Below are 24,609 nucleotides of genomic sequence, written 5' to 3'. Positions count from 1 at the left end.
CTCAGAAATTGCATCTCAAATTGCCTTGTTCACAGAGCCGATAATGTCCTCCCTGTAGTTTACCTAGTAGTTGGGCTATCAAAGAATTTATATTGGATTTGCCAGTGGGACAATTCTTATTTCCCAGAATTCGGAAAGCTGTCAAATGGGTACTTTCATGCTTAGGTGCATTTTGCTGGAACCAATCTTCATCAGATCTTTGATGGAACTACCATCATAGAATCTACCATGGACCATAATAGAACCAACGATGGCCCATCATAAGGTCTATGATGGGATCTGATGTACAACAAGGTTTGTGATAATCGTCATAGTTTCTACCACGGTGCCATCAATGAACAATAAATATCGAGTCGCCCCTTCTGTTACCCGAGTACACCAGGACTGATTGGGAATCAAACCCGGTGCCTCAGATGTGACAGACACTGATGTTTGAACTGTGCCACTCCGACAGCCCAAATCAATTCTTCTGTGACAGAAAACCTACATTAAGCAAAAGGCCAACACGAATTTCCATGATGTGCATAATATGCTACCGAAAACTCATGTTCACAGAATAGCCTACAGGGAATATCATTATGGAGATGTAACAAAAATAACAACTTTTTCCTCAGAACATTGGGTAACATGAAGCTTGTTGAGATTTTTTTTCCATGTGGACAAATTACTAGAATGATTGGAGATGCTTCAAGTTTTAAATTGCTTTCTGAGTCAGATGAAAACGCATTGGTTCTGTTGGTCAGAGTATCAACCGACAACACTCAATTGACTTCAAGCAACCATCGTTCGTATGAGTGAATGCAGTAGGATGAATTCAGGTGGTTTATGGCAGGTAACATATATGCATACGGCTTAAAACTTTGTGGGAATCAACCCATCTGAAAACATGCAAACGGAATCCAACCCAAATGGAACAAATATCGGAAACACACTTGGTGGAATGACACAAGAAAGTGACAACACCTCGATTGCCTTATCGACATCCGACATCGTTGAAGTTCTGACAATCTTCGATTCCTTCTATGAATTCGTCACAGTATTTGGCGGATATCTCGTAATAATTTTCATGAATCTTGGTATTTTAGGGAACATCATGAGTATAGTTATCTTCATTCGCCAGAGAAAGAGGGACAACGCCAGCGCCGTCTATCTTGGATGTCTGGCAGTATCCGACCTGGGCAACCTAACCTGCAACTATGATATCAATCAGCAGCTAAGCATCTATTATATGTCTAACCGTCGAATAGTCCTATCTTTAAACCTGACTGATATCAAATGTAAAATCGCGACCTATGTCTGGTTTAATTGCCAGTTCATGTCCGCTTGGATAATCATTGCATTTTCCATGGAAAGAACCATTGCGGTCTTGTTTCCGCTGAAAACAGCCAGTATCGCCACTCCTAAACGAAGAAAGCTTGTCCTCGTTTTTCTTCTCATAAGTTCCCTAATTCTTTGGATCGACATGGCGTATGTTAACAGAATTCTTGATAAGTTGCCCCCTGGTAGGCCCTACAGACCCCGGTGTCATTTTGAGCCATCTGAACAGCCAAGTTGGTTCCTAGTCACAGCTGCGGTACAAGTTTTCACTTTGATACAAGTAGGGCCTTCAATCATCATTTGTGTTTTGAACACCATCATCATAATCGGAATACACTCAAAGGACAAAACACTAAGATCTGGATCAAAGGGCCAAACCATGTCAAAGAAGGAGATGCGGTGTTTGATTAATCTTCTCGCAGTATCGATAACATATGTCATACTTCTGTCGCCGTTTGTGGGAACATGGTCCTATTACTTTTATGAGTCGGTCACAGGTTTTCAAGGACGTAGTTTAGCCTATATTGATTTTTTGAATGAGTTGGGAGGTTTTGCTACAGCACTCACTACAGTCAATTACGGAGTTAATTTCGTGATTTATACAATATCGCTCAAATTTTACCAGGAGGAATTGAAGAAATTTTTCCACTGTGGAAGAAAACGCATCTAATTTAGGAATGCTGGTGCATACTGCAGAATGCCAATGAGCTGAGGCAAAAAGTTTGAAATCATTTTCTTGGAACAAGAGGCCCAAGGGCCTGGCGCTCAGCTGAGTTGTTGCTGCGTTGTTCGTATATATTACATTACTCGTCAAACTCTACTAAACTAAGGACTCAAAGCCTAAGGATAATAGCTTCTGGATGTGTAACAGTGAATTGCGGTAGACTGGCGCAATCTACTTCAATCAAGCTCCACCCTTGCAATGTGTGCGCAAACAGATAACCTAACCTATATTGGACCATCAATTCTACACACAGCAACATGATTCATCCTCAGCTGTTACCATGATGATGATGATGATGATCCTTTTCGCAAATTGGTCGTCTTCTGTCTTTCTTCCATACTTCAGTGCCACCGGATGTAGTCTGCCCTTGTGGAGGGATCCTTTCAGCACCGGGACACAAGAATCCATGCGAATTGAATCACATGGAGAGACTAGCCCAATCACCCGCTTTTGGCTGGGTAGAAATGGGTAAATCTCGCAGACTGGACCTTAAACTCTACTGCCGACGTGTGAGGCCGGTCTGACAGATGAGTAAGTGGGGTCCACCTAATGCAGAAGGCACCAGTTTCCCTAACTAAAAGGGTAACATTATTGCCTAAAGGCCTGTGTACACTAGTAAAATATTAGCAACATTTTTACATTTCCAGTTGCAACAAATGTTGCAAAAATGTTGCGTAGTGTGTACAGAGCAAAACGCGTCTTACAACATGTTGTAAAATTGTTGCAAATTAAATGCAATGCAATTCTTTGTTGCATGTTGTAAAAATGTTGCAAACTCTTCAGCCAATCAGAAATAGGATTTGCGTCATGTGATCTACCGGAGTTCATGTGACTTGAACAAGAAGCAGGTATAGCAACTCTCAAGTGAGTGTCTTGCTTCGTAGGGTGATGAAACCTTTTCTAGAAGTTTTTGTATGACGGCTTGTCAGTCAGCCGCAACTCCTTTAGGCTGCGTATCCATAGGCTGTTCCGTGCCCTGCACAACATTCCCTTTTTACCGCCTGGCGCGCCACACGGACAATGAACCTTCGTTGGTGTTATTGATCGTTCCCATAGGTTATGCCGTGTCACATTGCGGGCATATGCACTGTGGATTGGGAATATAGGCCCATATTGGGATTGAACATGTCCATTCTTTTGCGAGGGAACAACACGGAAGCAATGTCTGAGGCGAAATTAATTCAAGAGGTTCATCAACGGGAACTACTCTGGGACCCCGAAACTGATGATTATCATAACAAGCACGAACCTGTAATTTGTTGCTTAAAAGTCAGGTTTTATATACATGTACATGTCAATTTGATGTTGCAAGTGAAAATACAAGTTACTTGTATTTTCATTTTCAATATTCATAAGAAATTGTCTTCTGAAATAATGACAGCGTGCGGATAAACGCGATTGACTGCTGCGAAATGAGGACTACAAAGGCCTACATGACCAAAAAGGAATATCCAATGGAGACGCAGGGCATAAGCCGCACTTACACCACCTGAAAATGGACCACCAATCTTGGTTCGGGAACCAATGCCGCACCATCGAAAATCCACCAAGCGCTTACACCAGCGCTGCAGCTAGTTATAAAATCCGGCTACAGATGGCGCGCAAACAATAAGCAGAACGCAGAAAGCCTTGGCAGAAAGCGCCATTTTGAAAGCGCCGCCTGGAGCCGAACCATCTAACTAGCTAATTGCCGATCCATTTGCGCGTACACCACGACAAAGCCGAGCTTTTAACAAGCCGGGCGATTTGGACCATCAAGCTTGGTGGGACAAATTCGCTCGGCAATTTGTATCGGCAATGGATTGCCGAACCAATTTGTCGCGGCAATGTGGTGGTGTAAGTGCAATTGGTCCACCAATATATCGTGGTGTAAGCGCAGCTATAGTGCCAGGTCACAAGGCTGTTACGCCATAACGCCACACTACACAAGGGCATACCCTATGGATACGCGGCCTTAACAGGCAGTGGTATGCCCCATCATCCACCCTCATTTTGATCCAGGGCCTGGTCCATATTCTCTTTGGTTATTTCGCCGCCTCTTCCGTCTCTCAAGAATGACAGCTAAAATTGCTGCAGAAGCACTCAAAACACATCTTCTCTCCTTGGAATCATCCATTTTCCCTCCAAAATACCTATTTCCCTTTGTTCCCACTAAAAAGTTTGCAACAATTTACCAACATGTTGTAAAAATGTTGCTAATTTGTTGCTAGTGAACACAGGGCCTTGAAGGGCTTGTTGCAAAATTGTTGTAAAAATGTTGGTAAAATGTTGGTAAAATGTTGGTAAAATGTTGGTAAAATGTTGGTAAAATGTTGGTAAAATGTTGGTAAAATGTTGGTAAAATGTTGGTAAAATGTTGCTAATATTTTACTAGTGTACACCCTGCTTAAGTCAAGTGAAACTCTTAACAAACCTTAGCAGAATGCCACCATTGAAATGTTGATAATAATGATAGCAAGTAAAAACTTTAAACAGATAGACTTGATTTTTTTAACCAACTGCCACATGTGGTTTTCTTTATTTAGTAAATTTTGAGGTAAGTATTACAGAATGAAATACTTGAATACTAGAATTGCCTGGCTCTTCTGATGATTGCACTGGTGAACACCGAAGTCGATGGGATGTGCAAAGTCATAGCTCGATCCTCTCTCTTGGTCATCTTTGAGATGTGGTCACCAAATATGTTCAAATGCAGCTGCAGATCATTCCTGTCCTGCAAAACATGATGAGGAGATAACATTTTTATTTTGATAGAATAGGTAAGTAAGCTAGCCAAGTTTTATATCAAAATACAAGGCCAACAACAACTGATAAGGCGCTAGGGCCGAATGATCAAGGAAGTTCATTGATATGATTGGGAATACATTGTGATAAGAGTGATGAATCGGCCCCGTTTGAAGCATTGTGCTATGTACAGTGTGCAAGTGTCAGTGTGTATCAGCTATCGCATTTATTGTTTGTTGACATTTCAAATCGCTGGAGTCGATCCTCAATTACACTGTTTATGTACATTGGCAACCTTACCCGATGATATCAGAACGATGTTTATTATTGTCTTGTTTATTCACATTAGTTCTGCTATGTGACAAGAGTTATTTGTTGAGAAATCCATGATTTAAAGCCGGACTTTGACATCGTTTCTCAGACCAACCAAGCTGCATTTCGCAGATCGTTTTTCAACGATCGTCGACGAACTATTTCAAATTAATCACATCCAATTAAACAATCCAAGCCTTCCCTAATGTCATCAACATGCAATAACACAAGCAGCCAAATATTATCGCCTATGAAATTGTGAATTTAATGAGAACTTACCTCTGAATTGACAGAACGCGATCTATTCCATAGCATGGTCTCCTTACGTCTGAACTGCGCAGACTCGAGACGTGACGTTCGCTGCACGTGTGATTGGACGTGGGATAACTCGCGCGAAATTTAAAATGCTCTTCTTGGAGGGTGCTCACTAAATTGCGCCAGTAACACCACCTGGTGAGAAATTCATGAACTACGCCTATTGATAATGAAAGAGAAAGCTTTGCTCTATAAAATTAGATTTGATTCATGATCCCCAACTGAGAAATCAGCTGCTGGAAAAGTTTTTGGAAAATTTCGCTCGGTGCCACCTAGTGGCCAAACCGCTCATCCTGCCGGACCCACATTTGGTCTATTCAGGAGTCCTGAAGGGTCTCAACGCCTCAGAGGGAAAATCTATCGCCTATCCGCCATAGTTTTGAAACGTGCCTGTTTAACGGACAGACAGACAGACAGACAGACAGACAGACAGACAGACAGACAGACAGACAGACAGACAGACAGACAGACGGACACTCATTCTACCATTTACTCATATGAATAGCTCAGCTTTTCAGCTGAGCTAAAAATCATGTCCTTTGATTAACATTCATTTGCATAAAAAGCTTCTAAAGTGCTTACTTTTGGTCCAATTTTTTCGAAAAATTGAAGATCAACAGAAAGTTGAATCAGATCTTTCCATTCACACTATCAAATTTACTATTGGGTAAGAGGGAAAAGGCTGAAATCTGCCACAAATCATAAATTTGACATCCCTGATACTTTTTCTATAACATCCCACAAAGAAGAGGTCTTCCATTTCACATCAAATCTTCATTCAGTGGAATCACCTCGTGTACAAGAACAGATGTCTTTGTAAAACATGCCTCTCTGGCTACTAGAAATACCAGGAGCAATTCAAATGCTTTTAACTTCTACAGTGAGCCAACCCCTTCAAACCTGTCCTGGGTGTATATCCCATCATCATTTGGGGCTCTGGAGGGCGAACTACTGGTCCGATTTCTTTTGAGTTAGTTTTTTATTGATCATAGATATGAATTGGGAGAGGTCAAGTACAGGGAGGACATTATCAGCTCCGTAAACAAGGCGATTCGAGATACAATTTCGGAGGAAAACTTGGAGGAAACCTATGCTGTCTCAGAGAATCCCAAAGGAATAGATTCTACCATGAGCCATCTATGATAGAGAATCTTCATCGATGAATCTATGATGGAGAATCCCCATCATTAAGTCATTGAAGGAAACAAATGGACGTATCTACATCTACCACAAGTCCAGTTTTGCTTCTTTGATGGAATCTGTTATAGAATTTTTGAAGAATTTATATTGAAATTGCTAGTGAATTACTCTTATTTCCCAGAAGGGTTTCCCAGAGGGTTTATACTTTGATGCTCAAACGCATTTCGATGAAATCAATCTTCATCAGATCTATGAGGGAACTCCCATCATAGAATCTACGATGGACCATCATAGAATCTACGATGGGCTATCATTTGGTCTATGATGGGATCTGCTGTACAACAAGGTTTGTGATAATCGTCATAGATTCTACCACGGCGCCATCAATGAACAATAAATATCGAGTCCCCCTTTCTGTTACCTGAGTACACCAGGACTGACTGGGAATCCAACCCGGTGCCTCAGATGTGACAGGCATTGATGGTTAAACTGTGCCGCTCCGACAGCCCAAATCAATTCTTCTGTGACAGAAAACCTACATTAAGCAAAAGGCCAACAAGAAATTTCCATGATGTGCATGACATGCTTCTGAAAACTCATGTTCACAGAATAGCCTACGGGAATATCATTATGGAGATGTAACAAAAATAACAACTTTTTCCTCAGAACATTTTCAGGTAACAGGAAGCTTGTTGAGACTTTTTTTCCATGCGGACAAATTACTAGAATGATTGGAGATGCTTCAAATTGCGTTCTGAGCCAGATGAACACGCATTGGTTCTTTTGGTCAGAGTATCAACCGACAACACTCAATTGACTTCAAGCAATCATCGTTCGTATGAGTGAATGCAGTAGGATGAATTCAGGTGGTTTATGGCAGGTTACATATATATGCATACGGCTTAAAACTTTGTGGGAACCAACCCATCTGAAAACATGCAAACGGAATCCAACCCAAACGGAACAAACATCGGAAACACACTTGGTGGAATGACACAAGAAAGTGACAACACCTCGATTGCCTTATCGACATCTGACATTGTTGAAGATCTGACAAACTTTGATTCCTTCTATGAATTTGTCGCAGTATTTGGCGGATATCTCGTAATAATTTTCATGAATGTTGGTATTTTAGGGAACATCATGAGTATAGTTATCTTCATTCGCCAGAGAAAGAGGGACAACGCTAGCGCCGTCTATCTTGGATGTCTGGCAGTATCCGACCTGGGTAACCTCGCTTGCAACTATGATATCAATCAGCAGCTAAGCATCTATTATATGTCTAACCGTCGAATAGTCCTATCTTTAAACCCGACTAATATCGAATGTAAAATCTCGACCTATGTCTGGTTTAATTGCCAGTTCATGTCCGCTTGGATAATCATTGCATTTTCTGTGGAAAGAACCATTGCGGTTTTGTTTCCACTGAAAATAGCCAGTATCGCCACTCCTAAACGAAGAAAGCTTGTCCTCATTTTTCTTGTCATAAGTTCCCTAATTCTTTGGATCGACATGGCGTATGTTAACAGAATTCTTGATAAGTTGCCCACTGGTAGGCCCTACAGACCCCAGTGCCATTTCGAGCCTTCTGAACAGCCAAGTTGGTTCCTAGTCACAGCTGCTGTACAAGTTTTCACTTTGATACAAGTAGGGCCTTCAATCATCATTTGTGTTTTGAACACCATCATCATAATCGGAATACGCTCAAAGGACAAAACACTAAGATCCGGTTCAAAGGGCCAAACCATGTCAAAGAAGGAGATGCGGTGTTTGATTAATCTTCTCGCAGTATCGATAACATATGTCATACTTCTGTCGCCGTTTGTTGGAACATGGGCCTTTTACTTTTATGAGTCGGTCACAGGTTTTCAAGGACGTAGTTTAGCCTACATTGATTTTTTGACTGAGTTGGGAAGTTTCACTACAGCACTCACTACAGTCAATTACGGAGTTAATTTCATTATTTATATGATATCGCTAGAATTTTACCAGGAGGAATTGAAGAAAGTTTTCAACTGTGGAAGAAAATGCACCTAATTGCGATATGCTGGTGTATACTGTTTTTCTGTAACATCACACAGACCTCTTAAACAAGAGGTCTCCCAATTCACCCTGAACCTTTGTTAGTGGAATCCAATATAAATTCTTTGATGGCCCTTCAAAATTCTATAATGAATCAGTCATAGAATCAATGATGGACCCATACGCTCATATGTTTCCATCTATGACTCAATGATGGAGATTCTTCATCACAGAATCATAGACTGATAATCTTTATCAAAGATCGAGTCATAGATGGCTCATGGTAGAATCTAGAAGCTCCTTCCTTGGGCAGTCTCTGAGACAGCATAGGTTTCCTCCGCGTTTTTTCCTCAGAAATTGCATCTCAAATTACCTTGTTTACAGAGCCAATAATGTCCTCCCTGTAGTTTACCTAGTAGTTGGGCTATCAAAGAATTTATATTGCATTTGCCAGTGGGACTTTTCTTATTTCCCAGAATTCTGAAAGCTGTCAAATGGGTACTTTCATGCTTAGGTGCATTTTGCTGGAACCAATCTTCATCAGATCTTTGATGGAACTACCATCACAGAATCTACGATGGACCATAATAGAACCAACGATGGCCCATCATTAGGTCTATGATGGGATCTGATGTACAACAAGGTTTGTGATAATCGTCATAGTTTCTACCACGGTGCCATGAATGAACAATAAATATCGAGTCGCCCCTTCTGTTACCCAAGTACACCAGAACTGATTGGGAATCAAACCCGGTGCCTCAGATGTGACAGGCACTGATGTCTAAACTGTGCCACTCCGACAGCCCAAATCAATTCTTCCGTGACAGAAAACCTACATTAAGCAAAAGGCCAACACGAAATTTCCATGATGTGCATAATATCCTACTGAAAACTCATGTTCACAGAATAGCCTACAGGAATATCATTATGGAGATGTAACAAAAATAACAACTTTTTCCTCAGAACATTTTTAAGGTAACATGAAGCTTGTTGAAATTTTTTTTCCACGTGGACAAATTACTAGAATGATTGGAGAAGTTTTAAGTCTCAAATCGCGTTCTGAGCCAGATGAAAACTCATTGGTTCTGTTGGTCAGAGTATCAACCGACAACACTCAATTGACTTCAAGCAATTATCGTTCGTATGAGTGAATGCAGTAGGATGAATTCAGGTGGTTAATGGCAGGTAACATACATGCATACGGCTTAAAACTTTGTGGGAACCTACCCATTTGAAAACATGCAAACGGAATCCAATCGAAACGGAACAAACATCGGAAACACACTTGGTGGAATGACGCAAGAAAGTGACAACACCTCGATTGCCTTATCGACATCTGACATCGTTGAAGATCTGACAAACTTCGATTCCTTCTATGAATTCGTCGGAGTATTTGGCGGATATCTCGTAATAATTTTCATGAATGTTGGTATTTTAGGGAACATCATGAGTATAGTTATCTTCATTCGCCAGAGAAAGAGGGACAACGCTAGCGCCGTCTATCTTGGATGTCTGGCGGTATCCGACCTGGGCAACCTCGTCTGCAACTACCACGTAAATCAGCAGCTAAGCATCTATTATATGTCTAACCGTCGAATAGTCCTATCTATAAACAGGACTGATATCAGTTGTAAAATCTCGACCTATATCTGGTTTAATTGCCAGTTCATGTCCGCTTGGATAATCATTGCATTTTCCGTGGAAAGAACCATTGCGGTTTTGTTTCCGCTAAAAACAGCCAGTATCGCCACTCCTAAACGAAGAAAATACACTCTTGTTTTTCTTCTGACAAGTTCCCTAATTCTTTGGATCGACATAGGGTATGTTAGCAAAATTCTTGGTAAGATGCCCCCTGGGAAGCCGTACAGACCCCAGTGTCATTTTGAGCCTTCTGAACAGCCAATTTGGTTCGTAGTCACAGCTGCTGTACAAGTTTTCACTTTGATCCAAGTAGGGCCTTCAATCATCATTTGTGTTTTGAACACCATCATCATCATCGGAATACGCTCAAAGGACAAAACACTAAGATCCGGTTCAAAGGGCCAAACCATGTCAAAGAAGGAGATGCGGTGTTTGATTAATCTTCTCGCAGTATCAATAACATATGTCGTACTTCTGTCTCCGTTTGTGGGAACATGGTCCTTTTACTTTTATGAGTCGGTCACAGGTTTTCAAGGACGTAGTTTAGCCTACATTGATTTTTTGACTGAGTTGGCAAGTTTTGCTACAGCACTCACTACTGTCAATTACGGAGTTAATTTCGTGATTTATACGATATCGCTAGAATTTTACCAGGAGGAACTGAAGAAAATTTTTTTTAACTGTGGAAGAAAATGCACCTGAATGCATCATGCTGGTGTCTACTATTTGACACCGAGCTCTTAAACAAGAGGTCTTTGAATACACCTTCTACCTTTTTTCGGTGGAATCACCTCATGTAGGAGAAGAGATGTCTTGTAAAAACTTCACTTAACAGCTACCAAAAATACCAGGAGCAATTCAGCCGACCCCTTCATGCATGTACCGGGTAGAGTCCATTAGTAAATGTGATGTCCACATTGTTTGGGGCTCTGGAGGGCGAACTACTGGTCTTATTTCTTGAAAGTTTCATTTTTATTGATCATAGATCTGAATTGAGAGAGGTCAACTACAGGGAGGACGTTATCGGCTCTGTAAAAAAGGCAATTGGAGATACAATTTCGGAGGCAAAAACCCGGAGGAAACCTATGCTATCTCAGAGAATCCAAAAGGAATAGATTCCACCATGAGCCATCTATGATAGAGAATCTTCATCGATGAATCTATGATGGAGAATCCCCATCATTAAGTTATTGAAGGAAACAAATGGACGTATCTACATCTACCACAAGTCCAGTTTTGCTTCTATGATGGAATCTGTTATAGAATTGTTGAAGAATTTATATTGGAATTGCTAGTGAATTACTCTTATTTCCCAGAATTTTGAAGACTGTTGAATGGGTTTATACTTTGATGCTGACACGCATTTCGATGAAATCAATTGCCATCGGATCTATGAGGGAACTCGCATCATAGAATCTACGATGGACCATCATAGAATCTACGATGGACTGTCATGAAGTCTATAATGGGATCTGCTGTACAACAAGATTTGTGATAATCGTCATAGATTCTACCACGGTGCCATCAATGAACAATAAATATCGAGTCACCCCTTCTGTTACCTGAGTACACCAGGACTGACTGGGAATCAAACCCGGTGCCTCAGATGTGACAGGCACTGGTGTTTAAACTGTGCCACTCTGACAGCCCAAATCAATTCTTCTGTGACAGAAAACCTACATTAAGCAAAAGGCCAACACGAAATTTCCATGATGTGCATGACATGCTACTGAAAACTCATGTTCACAGAATAGCCTACGGGAATATCATTATGGAGATGTAACAAAAATAACAACTTTTTCCTCAGAACATTTTCAGGTAACAGGAAGCTTGTTGAGACTTTTTTTCCATGTGGACAAATTACTAGAATGATTGGAGATGCTTCAAATTTTAAATTGCGTTCTGAGCCAGATGAACACGCATTGGTTCTGTTGGTCAGAGTATCAACCAACAACACTCAATTGACTTCAAGCAATCATCGTTCGTATGAGTGAATGCAGTAGGATGAATTTAGGTGGTTTATGGCAGGTAACATATATGCATACGGCTTAAAACTTTGTGGGAACCAACCCATCTGAAAACATGCAAACGGAATCCAACCCAAACGGAACAATTATCGGAAACACACTTGGTGGAATGACGCAAGAAAGTGACAACACCTCGATTGCCTTATCGACATCTGACATTGTTGAAGATCTGACTAACTTCGATTCCTTCTATGAATTCGTCGCAGTATTTGGCGGATATCTCGTAATAATTTTCATGAATGTTGGTATTTTAGGGAACATCATGAGTATAATTATCTTCATTCGCCAGAGAAAGAGGGACAACGCTAGCGCCGTCTATCTTGGATGTCTGGCGGTATCCGACCTGGGCAACCTCGTCTGCAACTACCACGTATATCAGCAGCTAAGCATCTATTATATGTCTCACCGTCGAATAGTCCTACCTCTAAACAGGACTGATATCAGTTGTAAAATCTCGACCTATGTCATGTTTAATTGCCAGTTCATGTCCGCTTGGATAATCATTGCATTTTCCGTGGAAAGAACCATTGCGGTTTTGTTTCCGCTGAAAATAGCCAGTATCGCCACTCCTAAACGAAGAAAATACACTCTTGTTTTTCTTCTCATAAGTTCCCTAGTTCTTTGGATCGACATAGGATATGTTAGCAAAATTCTTGGTAAGATGCCCCCTGGGAAGCCGTACAGACCCCATTGTCATTTTGAGCCTTCTGAACAGCCAAGTTGGTTCCTAGTCACAGCTGCGGTACAAGTTTTCACTTTGATACAAGTAGGGCCTTCAATCATCATTTGTGCTTTGAACACCATCATCATAATCGGAATACGCTCAAAGGACAAAACACTAAGATCCGGTTCAAAGGGCCAAACCATGTCAAAGAAGGAGATGCAGTGTTTGATTAATCTTCTCGCAGTATCGATAACATATGTCGTATTTTTGTCTCCGTTTGTGGGAACATGGTCCTTTTACTTTTATGAGTCGGTCACAGGTTTTCAAGGACGTAGTTTAGCCTACATTGATTTTTTGACTGAGTTGGCAAGTTTTGCTACAGCACTCACTACAGTCAATTACGGAGTTAATTTCGTGATTTATACAATATCGCTAGAATTTTACCAGGAGGAACTGAAGAAATTTTTCAATTGTAGAAGAAAATGCATCTAATTTACGCATGCAGCATGCTGCCACAGAGAGTCCCAAAGGAATAAATTCTAGCATGAGCCATCTTTGACTCTATGATAGATAAACTCCATCATCTATGATTCAATGATGGAGAATCTCCATCATTGAGTTATTGATGGAAACACATGGCCTATCTACCATGGGTCCATCATTGCTTGACGGAATCTGTCACGGAAATTTTTGAATAATTTATGTTGGAATTGCTAGTGAAGTAATTCTGAAGGCTGTTAAATGGGTACATGTTCAGGAACATTTTCCTGGAACCAATCTTCATAAGATCTATGAGGGAACTTCCATGGACCATCATATCATCTACGATAGACCATCATGAAGTCTATGATGGGATATGATGTACAACATGGTTTTTGATAATCGTTATAGATGCTACCACGGGGCCATCCATGATTCTATGACCAAAAAATGTTCCTGTGTACCACAGTACCACTCCTGACAGGCCCAACATGATGAGAAGAGGGTGCGAAATGTCAACAGGCAGGCCTTTCCCCAGAGTTGCCGACATTGAAATCTACAATGATGCAACGAGAAAAAATTTTTGCCCAGCCTAGACATGGTAAATGAATAACAACACTCACACAAGCCATGGCGGATCGATCTCTTCCTCTGATTCACTGGAAGTCAGCGGAGATCCCTGATAATACATCAACTGTAAGGCCATAGTGGATCTATCACCATCCCTATATCAAACCGTCGGTCCAGAAGTTATAAGTCAGCGTTGATCCCTGGCCTATGGTACTGCCATGTTCGTTCTATAGCCATTGAGCTAGTCTCAGATTGATGTCACATTCCACAGTGTCCCGAGGACACTGTGACGAGACCTAATTGTGCACTCAACCGGGTACTAATGAGTTTATTCATGTTCAGGTGTAAATAGAGATTGGTGGTGCCTCCTTTGGAGTTGTGATAAAACTAGTCATGAACAGGGGAACACCTCAGCACTGGAAGTCCTTACTTGAATACCCGCAATGCAGTTTCTTACTTGCTACAAGCATGTGTAAATGTATATAACAGTACTGTTCAAATTCATTGTAACAGTACTGTTCATTGCTTTTCCCCATCGTATTTTGTGTATACAAATGTATATATCTGTACATACAATGGAAAAAGGCAGTAATCGGGAACAGGCGAACGGAAAAAGGCAATAATCAGAAACAGGTGGACGGAAAAAGGCAATAATCAGAAACAGGCGAACAGAAAAAGGCAATAATTAGAAACAGGCGAACAGAAAAAGGCAATAATCAGAAACAGGTGGATGGAAAAAGGCAGTAATCAGAAACAGGTGGACGGAAAAAGGCAATAATCAGAAACAGGCGAACAGAAAAAGGCAATAATCAGAAACAGGCGAACAGAAAAAGGCAATAGTCAAAAACAGGTGGATGGAAAAAGGCAGTAATCAGAAACAGGCACAATGAGATTTCACCTACTTCTTCATCTTCTTGCTGTTGATTTTGACCTGGAAAGCAGTTTGAAGGAGGGCATCTGGGTCCAGCTCATGCCGCGAGGGAGCTTCTTTCTGGATGCACTGCAACAAGAAGACCACGCATACATGATAAATGTAAGCTAATTTTATTACACACCAAATTGGCTGGTCTCTTACGACTTCAGTGGCCGGGTTTGATTTTACAGTCTCCTTCTCCGAGATGTTTCCTGTCCAAGGCTAATAAGCGACATCTACTTGGGTTTCTGGGTTTGATTGGGGGCAAAGGCTGAAGAGGACAGTCTCCCCCAAAAGAGAGGATACTAGCCAAAGGACACTGCCCTGACCACAAAGCTCTGGGGCTCAGTGGCGAGACACTCTAGGATAGCTGACTTACATACCTAAAAATCGACCAATCAAATTCTGAAGACTCACCCGTAACATGCCCTCCATATCTTGAGCAAGTAAATCCACTTGATTCTGACACAAGATAGCAACAGCTACACGAAAGATGATCTCAAAACCCTGCAAGGAACATGATTATATCAACAATGATGAGACATCATTGCAGTTTAGTTGCTCAAAGCGTTCGGCATGCACATTTCCGATTCAAACTCAACTCTGCAGGGAGTATCACATGTCTAAACTATATGTATTCGGTGGTCAGGACTGGCATCCACATTCTCTGCCAGCCAGGCACCCATTTACTCCCAGGTGGAAAAAGCAAGTGGGGTTAAGTGCCTTGCAAAAGATCACAAAGACGAAACAGCGGTGATACTTCTTTAATGGAGGCGAACCCAAGACCTTAGTATGAGCTCAGGGTTTCGACCCTTGGAGGGATTGAAGGAGATGGTCAAGATTCCAGCGGATCTTTCAAGATTCCACAGAAGCGGTAACTTCAGGCGAATGCAAGGAACCCAACAGGTTCTATGAACATTGGATTAATTTTGCTGTGAGTCATTGAATTGGCAATTTTACAAGACCATAAAGCTTGTGGAACATGGGGAACTGTGACAGTTCCCTCTGTCGGACCTTTAGTCCTAACTTAATACCTCTGATATGAAAATGTCCATGATTCGACAGGCAACGGATAATGGCAGTGCAGTAGTGAATAGTGTCAGGAACCAAGAGGAGGCATAGATTGACGTATGGAAACCCTGGCCTTGGAAATGCATGTAGAGATCAGGCAGGTAGTCCTGGAATGTGGAAGAAACAAGGTTATTTACAGATTATATCATGGCTTTTCTTGTACCCTACCCTGTGTCCTTCCCCTTGGACTGTATCTTTCCCCCTCCCCAGGTACGCTTGGCAGAGAACTACAATGCTTGCATGTACACATTGTATGACCAGACCAGTCATTTATGAAGACAAAAAGAGCTTGCGGGCTTCAACAAGATTTACCTTCACTAATTCCATTATCATAAGACAAAATCTTACCTGTAGCATGCATTCCAGTTTAAACATACACAGACCCAGTTCGAACATGTGAGGTTTGAACAGGTCGCGCAACTTGTAATCAAACATCAATGTGACTAGTACTGCAAACGCTTCTTCTTCCGGCATCTAGAATGGAGTAAAAGGCATGATTAATACAACTTTCAGGTTGAGGTTGTGTGTGGTGAGGTTGAGTGTGGTGGCATACTGGTTGAGGTGTCTTGACTCTTCATCCCAGGGTCGTCGGTACAAATCCCAGTCAGTCACTTCATTGTCCTTCACAGGTCGAGCTCAGGTGTGTGCCAAAATGACAGCAGCACAGGTTGAAGCCCTCCTTTCATCACTACGGCAGGCAACATCATTATTCATAATTGGTCAATATTAGTTTCATCAAGTTTATTATCATCTTTTGACTTACCTGCATAAGTAACAAACCGACTATAAATCCACTACCCTGGCAGTAACCCACTTCTCTGTCTATAAGCGAATAGGCCTGCAATAGATTGAATGAAAAATTTCATGTTTAAAAACAAAGTTTTGGGTTGTTAGTCTGATACCAACATTGGTAAAGGTTTTCATCCGACTTTCGAAGTTCGCATTAAATGGCGTGCATCTTTAACAAGTTCGAATTGACTACCAAGGACAAAATTTGAATAGTCTGCTGGCATTACCCAGGACAAAATTGGCCTAGTTAATCTCAGCCCTCTTCTCACCTTCATCACATTAAACAGACTCTCCTGTCCCAGGCCGTCCTTCTCCTTGAAGAAGTCATGCTCCGGGTACGTCCTGGCGATATCTCTCCGGATCACCTTCTCGTACGGAGAACTCCGTTTAAGTAGGTCAGCATATTGTTCCTTGGCCGGCGAGCTGTAGGCATTGCAGAGGAGCTGCCACACGAGTCCACGGAAGTGATGAGGGATACCTTTCCTGACTAGATCCTGCAAAAGGAACAGGAAGATTATTCAGTTGCTTTGACACTTTCATCACCATCCGACGGAGATCTCCATCACTATTTCGGCCAAAAATACTTCCCCTCCAGCCGCTTATCAGTTTTCTCAAGGCACCAACGATAAAGCAAAACAAACGCCATCTTCAGGGGGACGAAGGAACTGACTCATTCAACACATTGTCATTAACACCAGTTGTGAAGTGTTTCAGACTACTGGATTTTCTGAGGGGTAGGGGTGTGCTGAAAAGGGGGTCATTTTGTCAGTTTATTTTTCCCAGCTTCTTCCAGGAAGAGCATTAGTCCGGAAGGAAGGAGAGCTAACCCATTTGTCTTCTGGGTGACAATAACAGGGCCCGTCACAGACCTGGCCGAATCCACGACTACTTCTTGAACGATTGTGGAAGATATTTTGGAGTCTCCGAAGATTTTTTGTTCAGCACAAGACTTACTTTGATGTATTGAGGTTTTTTCTTCGAATATGACTCCCAGTCGTTGACAATACGGCCCCAAACCTCCCATGAGTCTTCACTGTTGGCTGCAAAGGGAAAGGATATTATGATAAAGGATATACTCAAGATTAGTTTTGTATTTTGCCCCATACATGCAAAACGTGTGGGTCCATGCGTGCTTGATGCTGCATACACCATGTCCACAGGGACTAAAACAGTAGCTGGTCAAACCAATTGACATGACCTTTCTTAGGAAGGCCCTCGAAGAGTATTTCCGGATGGTCTCATTTATGTGAGGATGAGATTGTTTTGAGACCAACAATTTGTTTTCAGAAATTTTCTCAAATTCCCAAGGATACCTTGTGCGACTGCCACAGGTTGTCTCACTGAAGTGTTCTGAAAGAGATACCTCCAGCTGTCCCTAGCGTCATCCACCCGAAGAGTGTCCCACCGTGTGTTCCTCATAAACTCCATTGTCAATTTCTTAATTTGTATTCCAATTTTATATTGGGATTCCCATATAAGTGTGGGGAAGTTCCTCCAATCATGCAGCCTGAGGTAGTTACTCCATTCACAGTCTTGGGAAGGTACTTCACTCACAGTCGCGGGATGTTACTCCAAATTCACTAAATGGGAAATTCATTCCAACCACAGTCGGGGAAAGTTACTCCATTCACAGTGGGGGGAGATTACTCCAAGCACAGTCAAATGAAGCTTGAATTCAATTCTTGCCTACTAAGAATGCAATTCTGGGAAGGATCAAAATCTCCATATGGTAAACATCTAGGTGTGTCATACAGGCCTGGGCAAGAACCATGCAAGAACTTGCAAACCTGTAGCTTGCACTGAATTAGCCAAGGGAGAGGGCCTACAAGGCTTGCCAAAACAGTACTGCTTCACAGTTAGGTTTTTCCACAGAATCCTATGAGGCTCAAATTGAAGTGGAGCAAAATCTCAAATCTTTTGGAATTGAGTCAAATCGACCTCAAACCTTTTGACAGTCACACACTTTAGATAGCCAATCCTTATAGAAACATATAGATATACACATTGTAAACCGAGCTACGCGGAAATACTTGGCAAGGCATTCAAGACGTCCTGTCAACCTTCCAACATTGTCTGAGGCTAATTGACCTTGGTACACATTCCGAGAGGCATGTCATTGTCAGACATCAGGGGACAAGAAAACATCGGGCATTTGAAAATAAATTGTTCGGTTATCCCCTGGAAAGTATGTGTGGAGTAACCCAGTATTCTCCTTTTTTCTATTATACACCAGAACCTCTCTATTGAGGCCACAATAGGGATGTGCAGTGCTGCAACAACTACTGTATTTTGCAGCAGGGCGCTCATATGAGAGACCTTTAATCCCTGTCAAAATGTTAAGTGCAATTTGGCAAAATATTGAATTGGTAAAAGCAATACTGAAGCCATATAAAACATAAGAACATCACATACACACAAACTAGAGACAACAAGTTGATTTAAATCCTTGGAACTAGGACAGGTTTTTCTGACCTCCCTTTATCTTTCACTCTAGAAATGACAAGATAAAGAGCAAAGCATCCCCTAAAGACGTCCTTTTACACTTAGGAGTGATCTTTCATCACTTTTAAAGTGAAAGATAACAGACACTTTTTAAAACTCAACGATTTCTTAGTGGACACTCTATGTCAATCTATTAGGACAAACTATGGGTCATTGTAGCCCTGAATTTCTGACCAACCTCTACAACACAGTTACAAACATGCAAAACAACAGTAGGACATTTAAAGTGCATTCGATAAACGCATGCACATATCAAACCATGCTACAAGTCGAACTCAAAATAGTCAAGTGACATTCAAGAATGTTGAGCACACCCGTACGGTCTTCGCTAAAATAAATAATTTCACCGATTTAAGAGTAAGACCGCTTCATTTGAAATAAAAACCCGCTGTCTATCAAAACTGAACATTATGAATGGCATCGAATGACCATGTACCTGACATCTCCTGTTTTTTGAATAATCAGGAAAGGTTTGGTGACGATACATTTTGTAAACTTACAAAATCCACAGGTCTGACAGGTAAAGATATCATGATATGGGGATTTTCACCTTCATATATTGCAGCTATTTATTCTTCAAAAACGTATCCGTGGATACCACTAAAAGTTATAAATCTGAGGCTTACGGATACTCATAACTATCATTACTCTCAAAATTTCTTGATAACCCTTCCATGTTTTATTTTTTAGCTTTTAGTTTCAGATGTGCAATGCAAAATAGAGCAGGCTGACTTTCCCCGAGGTCCAGAAGTGATGGAAGCAACATGTCAGAATTTCCCCACACCATGCATCTGTAAAAGAGCATTTTTACAAGACAGGGCTTCAGTGGCCTATTGTTAGTATGGTGCTGGAAGAAATATTATGCGGTGGACCGCCGGCGTCCCATCTCCAAAGGTGTTCGGTTACAAGATATATTGAAGATTTAATAATGCTTTGGAATAGAATATAGTAGGCATGACACGAAATTAGTTGTTTACATGGTTAGCATTGAGTTCTCCCAGTTTTGATCCACAAGCTTATCAAAACATCCCCTTTGATCATGCTGAATAGCTTAAGCTATGCTACAGGTGGGCAGTCGAATAGTTGAGGCATCTTGGCACAAGGTGTCAGGATAGGCAGAGGTTAGTGTGCAGTCAGAAGACACCTGATTACAGCAGACGATATCAGACAATACACCCAAACTTTAAAATTGTTTACATGTAAATCAGAACAGGGAGAACCGTTTGCATACCTTAATCTATATGAAATGAAAACAATTGATAAAAAATGATAATTCAAATTTTAACATAATTGTAACAACTAGAATGCAATGCATTTTAACAGACCGTGTTTGGCATTTAAACTGTGAGCAAACCAATTTAAAAACCACTGCACCCAAGTAGCCCATCAGAAATCGACAAGTTGATTTACAGCAATAATATTTGTTAATTACTTCAAACCTTGCACAGCAGTATATCAATCACTTTGAAAAGGGTGAGATAGCATGTCATAAACAATTTTCATCACACCAACACCATGTGTGAATCACTTTAGTTAGCTCACAGTACTACCACCGTCCAAGGTCATTTCAAATTTGAACAGAACAAAAAAAAGTTAATGCGTTTTTAAAACTGAAGACAGCGCTTTCTCTACGATGCGGAAAAAATGTGATGCATGCCTACCGGGGCTTGACTGTAGTTGACAATTGTACTTGGCTAGAACTTTTTGTAAAGCATCATAAGCTGAAATCAAGAACGGGTGCAGAAGAGATGAAAATGAGGTGTCTGTTTACGAGTGTTCCTTTCAAACTGACGCCCCTCGCAGAAAGTACAGAAAAAAACAAAACTTTTTCACCACCAGAAAACGTTACAGTGCATTATCAACTAACAATACAAATACTCAACAGTGCTGTACGATTTGGACCAAACATCACGATGAAACTTCCTAAATTGTCAAAACTAGAAATGTGTACACAACTGCTAAAAGACAAGACAGGACGAAGAGTATGAAATGTCATCTACACGTAGTGGGGAAAAAAAGATAACAAGTTCTGAAAATCTGAAAAATCGCCATGCTAAAACTGTCTTAGATCTCCAGGGAATGAGAATTTCAGCCTATCTCATCTGCACTGCAGATCCCGTCATTGAAATACCTTCAACCAGCTGAGCACTATCGCGATTTAACGCCAGGCCGAAACTCTCTAAGTGCCGGCCATACTAAGACAAGGGACCAAAACAGTGAACTGACTGTTAAGGAGAAACCTTTCCTGATTTTACAAAACCACGGGTGATGTTTAACACACCACCGGTACCATGACCATCTTGCTCAACATTCATATGTTTTGCCAATGATGGTGTCACGACATATTGCCCACTGTCCAACCATTTTGATGCAAGAAGATACATTTTTATCTACTACTGGACTATGGTACCAAAAGCGAGGCTGCTATCAACATGGCAGGGATACATATTGCAGCAAAATGTGGCAATATTCTTCAAGTCTCACCTTTTAGTCCTGGCTCTTCTTCGAAAGGCAGATTACTGAACTGACTGGTGGCGGATGTGACTGACTTCATGCTCGTTATGGAACCTTTACGGGAATGACTAGACACGTTTGGCGAGGCACTCAGCGATTTCAATGACTTCTCATCTGCTTCGAACAGTCTGAAATTATAATCATCGTGAATGAAAGCGCTTTTTTAAATTAAGTCTTAGATGAAGTTCCCCTTCAACAACTATTAACATCACTTTCATAACTTTTGGAACATTTGAAATTTCTGTCAAAGTTAACGTGCTCAAGACACCACACAATACGATGGTTTACACGTAACACAAAAAAACAAAGTTGTACAAACTGTATGCACGGGTTACAGGACGTCCACTGGTGCCCTGGTGCCCTGGTTGATGCAAGGCAGCTGGTGGTGCCCAAACCTCAATTCCAATGGTAGAGGTACATGTATCAACAGTCAATGTTATTGGTTTAGAGACTATTCTATTTTGGGGTAAATATGGAGATTTTTATAATGCCATCGCAGTCCCTCATGTCCTTTTAACAATGATACCTACTTATTTGCCTCCTCAATCTTGGCCAGTAGCTGAATCTCCTCCGTGCTGAGACTGGATGCCTTCTTTGTCGCCTCGGCCATGTTGAGATATTTACAAACTTAGCACCAGGTTGATAAATACCCGAATTATTAGACGTAAACGATTCAGTCATAGGCCAACATGTCACCTGGTGGGCTAGTCTGAAATGAGAAAGATATAATACGATTAATCAATGGAACATCCAAAAGGAACGAACGAGGATGAGTCATGCAGGGAGTATCAAGACCAAGGACTCAATACCAGCTGATCTCATCAAATCAATATCATGTCAGTTCAATCACAGAATAAACACAGATTGATGAATGTTTATAATCTAGTCGATAAAGATTCTATATTTACACTCTAGTCTCGTCTGTGATTAGTCAAGTCATGCCAGGTGGTTGCAGACATCTATCAAAAATGATTTTGGACACACCCTGCTTTCCAAGAGTATGAGATCTCATCATTATTTATCAACCTACCCAGCCTAATTATTGCCTCCTCCAACTGTAGGCCTGGCCTAGTTTAAATTGCCAACTGAGTGACAGTACTGGGATGCATAGCCATCTCGTCATTGTCATGGCTCGGAGTAAAACTGAATAATTGGGAGAGAAAAATGTGGGGCGTATCCAACCAATGAAAGGCTTCGCATGTTGTTCAAACACAAGTGAATGTCAAATGCATCAATAAATAAGTCATTAGCTTTGATTATTGTTTATTATTCATTACTTGCTATTATCAATGGCATTGATGCACAGGGAAAGGCTTCACCTGGCCCCAATCAATACATGTACATGTACATGAAAGTAGTCCTGCAAATAATTGGAGTATTGGGAATTCTTGTAAAATAGGATGTGCATTTTCATGGCTGTATAGCAAGGAACAAGGGGAACACTTTTCCTTGGCTTTTGATTTCAACGTGTTGGTTTTTTCGCCGTTCTTCTTTCTTTTTCGCGCAGATTCAAATTTCATCTCTTGATACTTTTTATCAAGTCATATTTTGCAGTTTCAAAGGACTTTTAATGCATATTAAACTGGTTTTTTACGGTTTGCCGGCAGAGGCAACGATTCTTCAGCTGCCACAGGCACATCCGTGCCTCAAAAGACTCAATGTGTTTATAATGTTTCTAAAGGAAGCATTCTATCAAAACATTTTTCTGAATGTGGTGGCCCCTAGGTGGTGTGGTTTTCAAAAGAGTCACTTATGGTGCGCAGGATAGTTTGCATACAAGATATGCCAAATGTTATTGCCCCCAGCAACCTGGCAGAGCTTCCAAAGTTAAGTGTCAGTACTGTCACCGAAAAATTGTTCATGCTCATTTTTACCCTAATCTCAATATACAGTAAAACCTCTCTAATAAGGACACCCTTGGGACTGACAAATGCTGTCCTTAATAGAGAGGTGTCCTGATTGGAGAGGTCAAATTGAATGGTAACAACCAGTTTGGGACCAAAACTAGCGTCATTAATAGAGGTTGTCCTTAATAGAGAGGTTGTCCTTAATAGAGAGGTGTCCGCTAAGTGAGGTTCTACTGTAGATTGCCGAGTTGTGCCATTCCCTGGATTGGCATGCAAGCACTCGGTACCACCTGGGGTTATATTTCTAACAAATAACATTCCAAGTTGCTCTCAATGATGAAAGAAAAAGGTTTACTTAATAGTTACTCTTACCTTTTTATACATGTTGGTCTTGGCCAGGAATAAATTACGTCTGTTGACGTAATAAATTTAAAACCAAAGGGGGGGGTGTACGCAAATGGAGGAGGAAGGTTAGCAGTATGCCTTTGGTAGACATGCCCTTAATGCTGCAGATGATGTAGCTCTGCGATCGTCGTAGCTTAAGTTGTTCCATTCACTAGCTGTTCGGAAGATGAAAGATCTCTTGCACACGACAGTTTTACATCTGGTTTGGAGAAGTCGGTTTCTTCTGGCGGGTTTTATTAAGGCCTTCGAGTTCGAGTATAGCCTACACTCTGGGCCTGGCCTACAGCTAGCACCGTTAGTGTTTTGATGTCAGTGCAGTGATTAAACAGCACTCACTGGTCAGTTAGTGACAAGATCAGTTCAGACATGTCAGAACTGCACTCGACTAGACCAGTGCAGTGCATTTGTACATAGTCGACTGTGCATTTTTACTGTGTAAAAAAAAGTTGAAAAATACAAGGTGGATTTAGACTAATAGCAAGCGATTCATACCTACGATTACTTAAACTTTAGTATGGACAGATTTAGCAAGTATATATTTATTATCGCTGGAAGTTTCACGGCATAAATCCTTTCCTGTTGGTTAGAAAACATGAATTTATTCACGATTTGGGCGTAATCGAAGTCCAGCG

The 24,609-nt window shown here is 41.2% G+C and overlaps 1 protein-coding gene across 4 annotated transcripts in view; it reads right to left on the bottom strand.

Annotated features, from left to right (window-relative positions):
• The window catches only part of LOC135501198 (EVI5-like protein), a 99,685-nt gene extending 75,076 nt beyond the window's left edge, over positions 1 to 24,609 (bottom strand). Inside the window, exons 1-11 of one of the 4 annotated variants that reach the window (XM_064793120.1) lie at positions 24,470 to 24,609; positions 22,256 to 22,434; positions 21,696 to 21,853; positions 20,873 to 20,932; positions 17,664 to 17,749; positions 16,979 to 17,203; positions 16,684 to 16,758; positions 16,269 to 16,394; positions 15,884 to 16,027; positions 15,267 to 15,356; positions 14,839 to 14,936 (exon numbers count right to left, since the gene is read on the bottom strand). In XM_064793120.1, coding sequence (XP_064649190.1) covers positions 14,839 to 14,936; positions 15,267 to 15,356; positions 15,884 to 16,027; positions 16,269 to 16,394; positions 16,684 to 16,758; positions 16,979 to 17,203; positions 17,664 to 17,749; positions 20,873 to 20,932; positions 21,696 to 21,853; positions 22,256 to 22,335 — 1,142 coding nt within the window. In that variant the 5' untranslated portion in view covers positions 22,336 to 22,434; positions 24,470 to 24,609. Of the gene's footprint in view, positions 1 to 14,838; positions 14,937 to 15,266; positions 15,357 to 15,883; positions 16,028 to 16,268; positions 16,395 to 16,683; positions 16,759 to 16,978; positions 17,204 to 17,663; positions 17,750 to 18,022; positions 18,646 to 20,872; positions 20,933 to 21,695; positions 21,854 to 22,255; positions 22,435 to 24,469 lie in introns of those variants that run through there. The other 3 variants (XM_064793121.1, XM_064793122.1, XM_064793123.1) reach the window with 3 other exon arrangements.

Source organism: Lineus longissimus, chromosome 17 (genome assembly GCF_910592395.1).
Source record: "Lineus longissimus chromosome 17, tnLinLong1.2, whole genome shotgun sequence".
Classification (NCBI taxonomy): Eukaryota; Metazoa; Nemertea; class Pilidiophora; order Heteronemertea; family Lineidae; genus Lineus; species Lineus longissimus.
The sequence above is the reverse complement of the archived record's forward strand: the minus strand, read 5'-3'. Positions and strand labels throughout refer to the sequence as shown.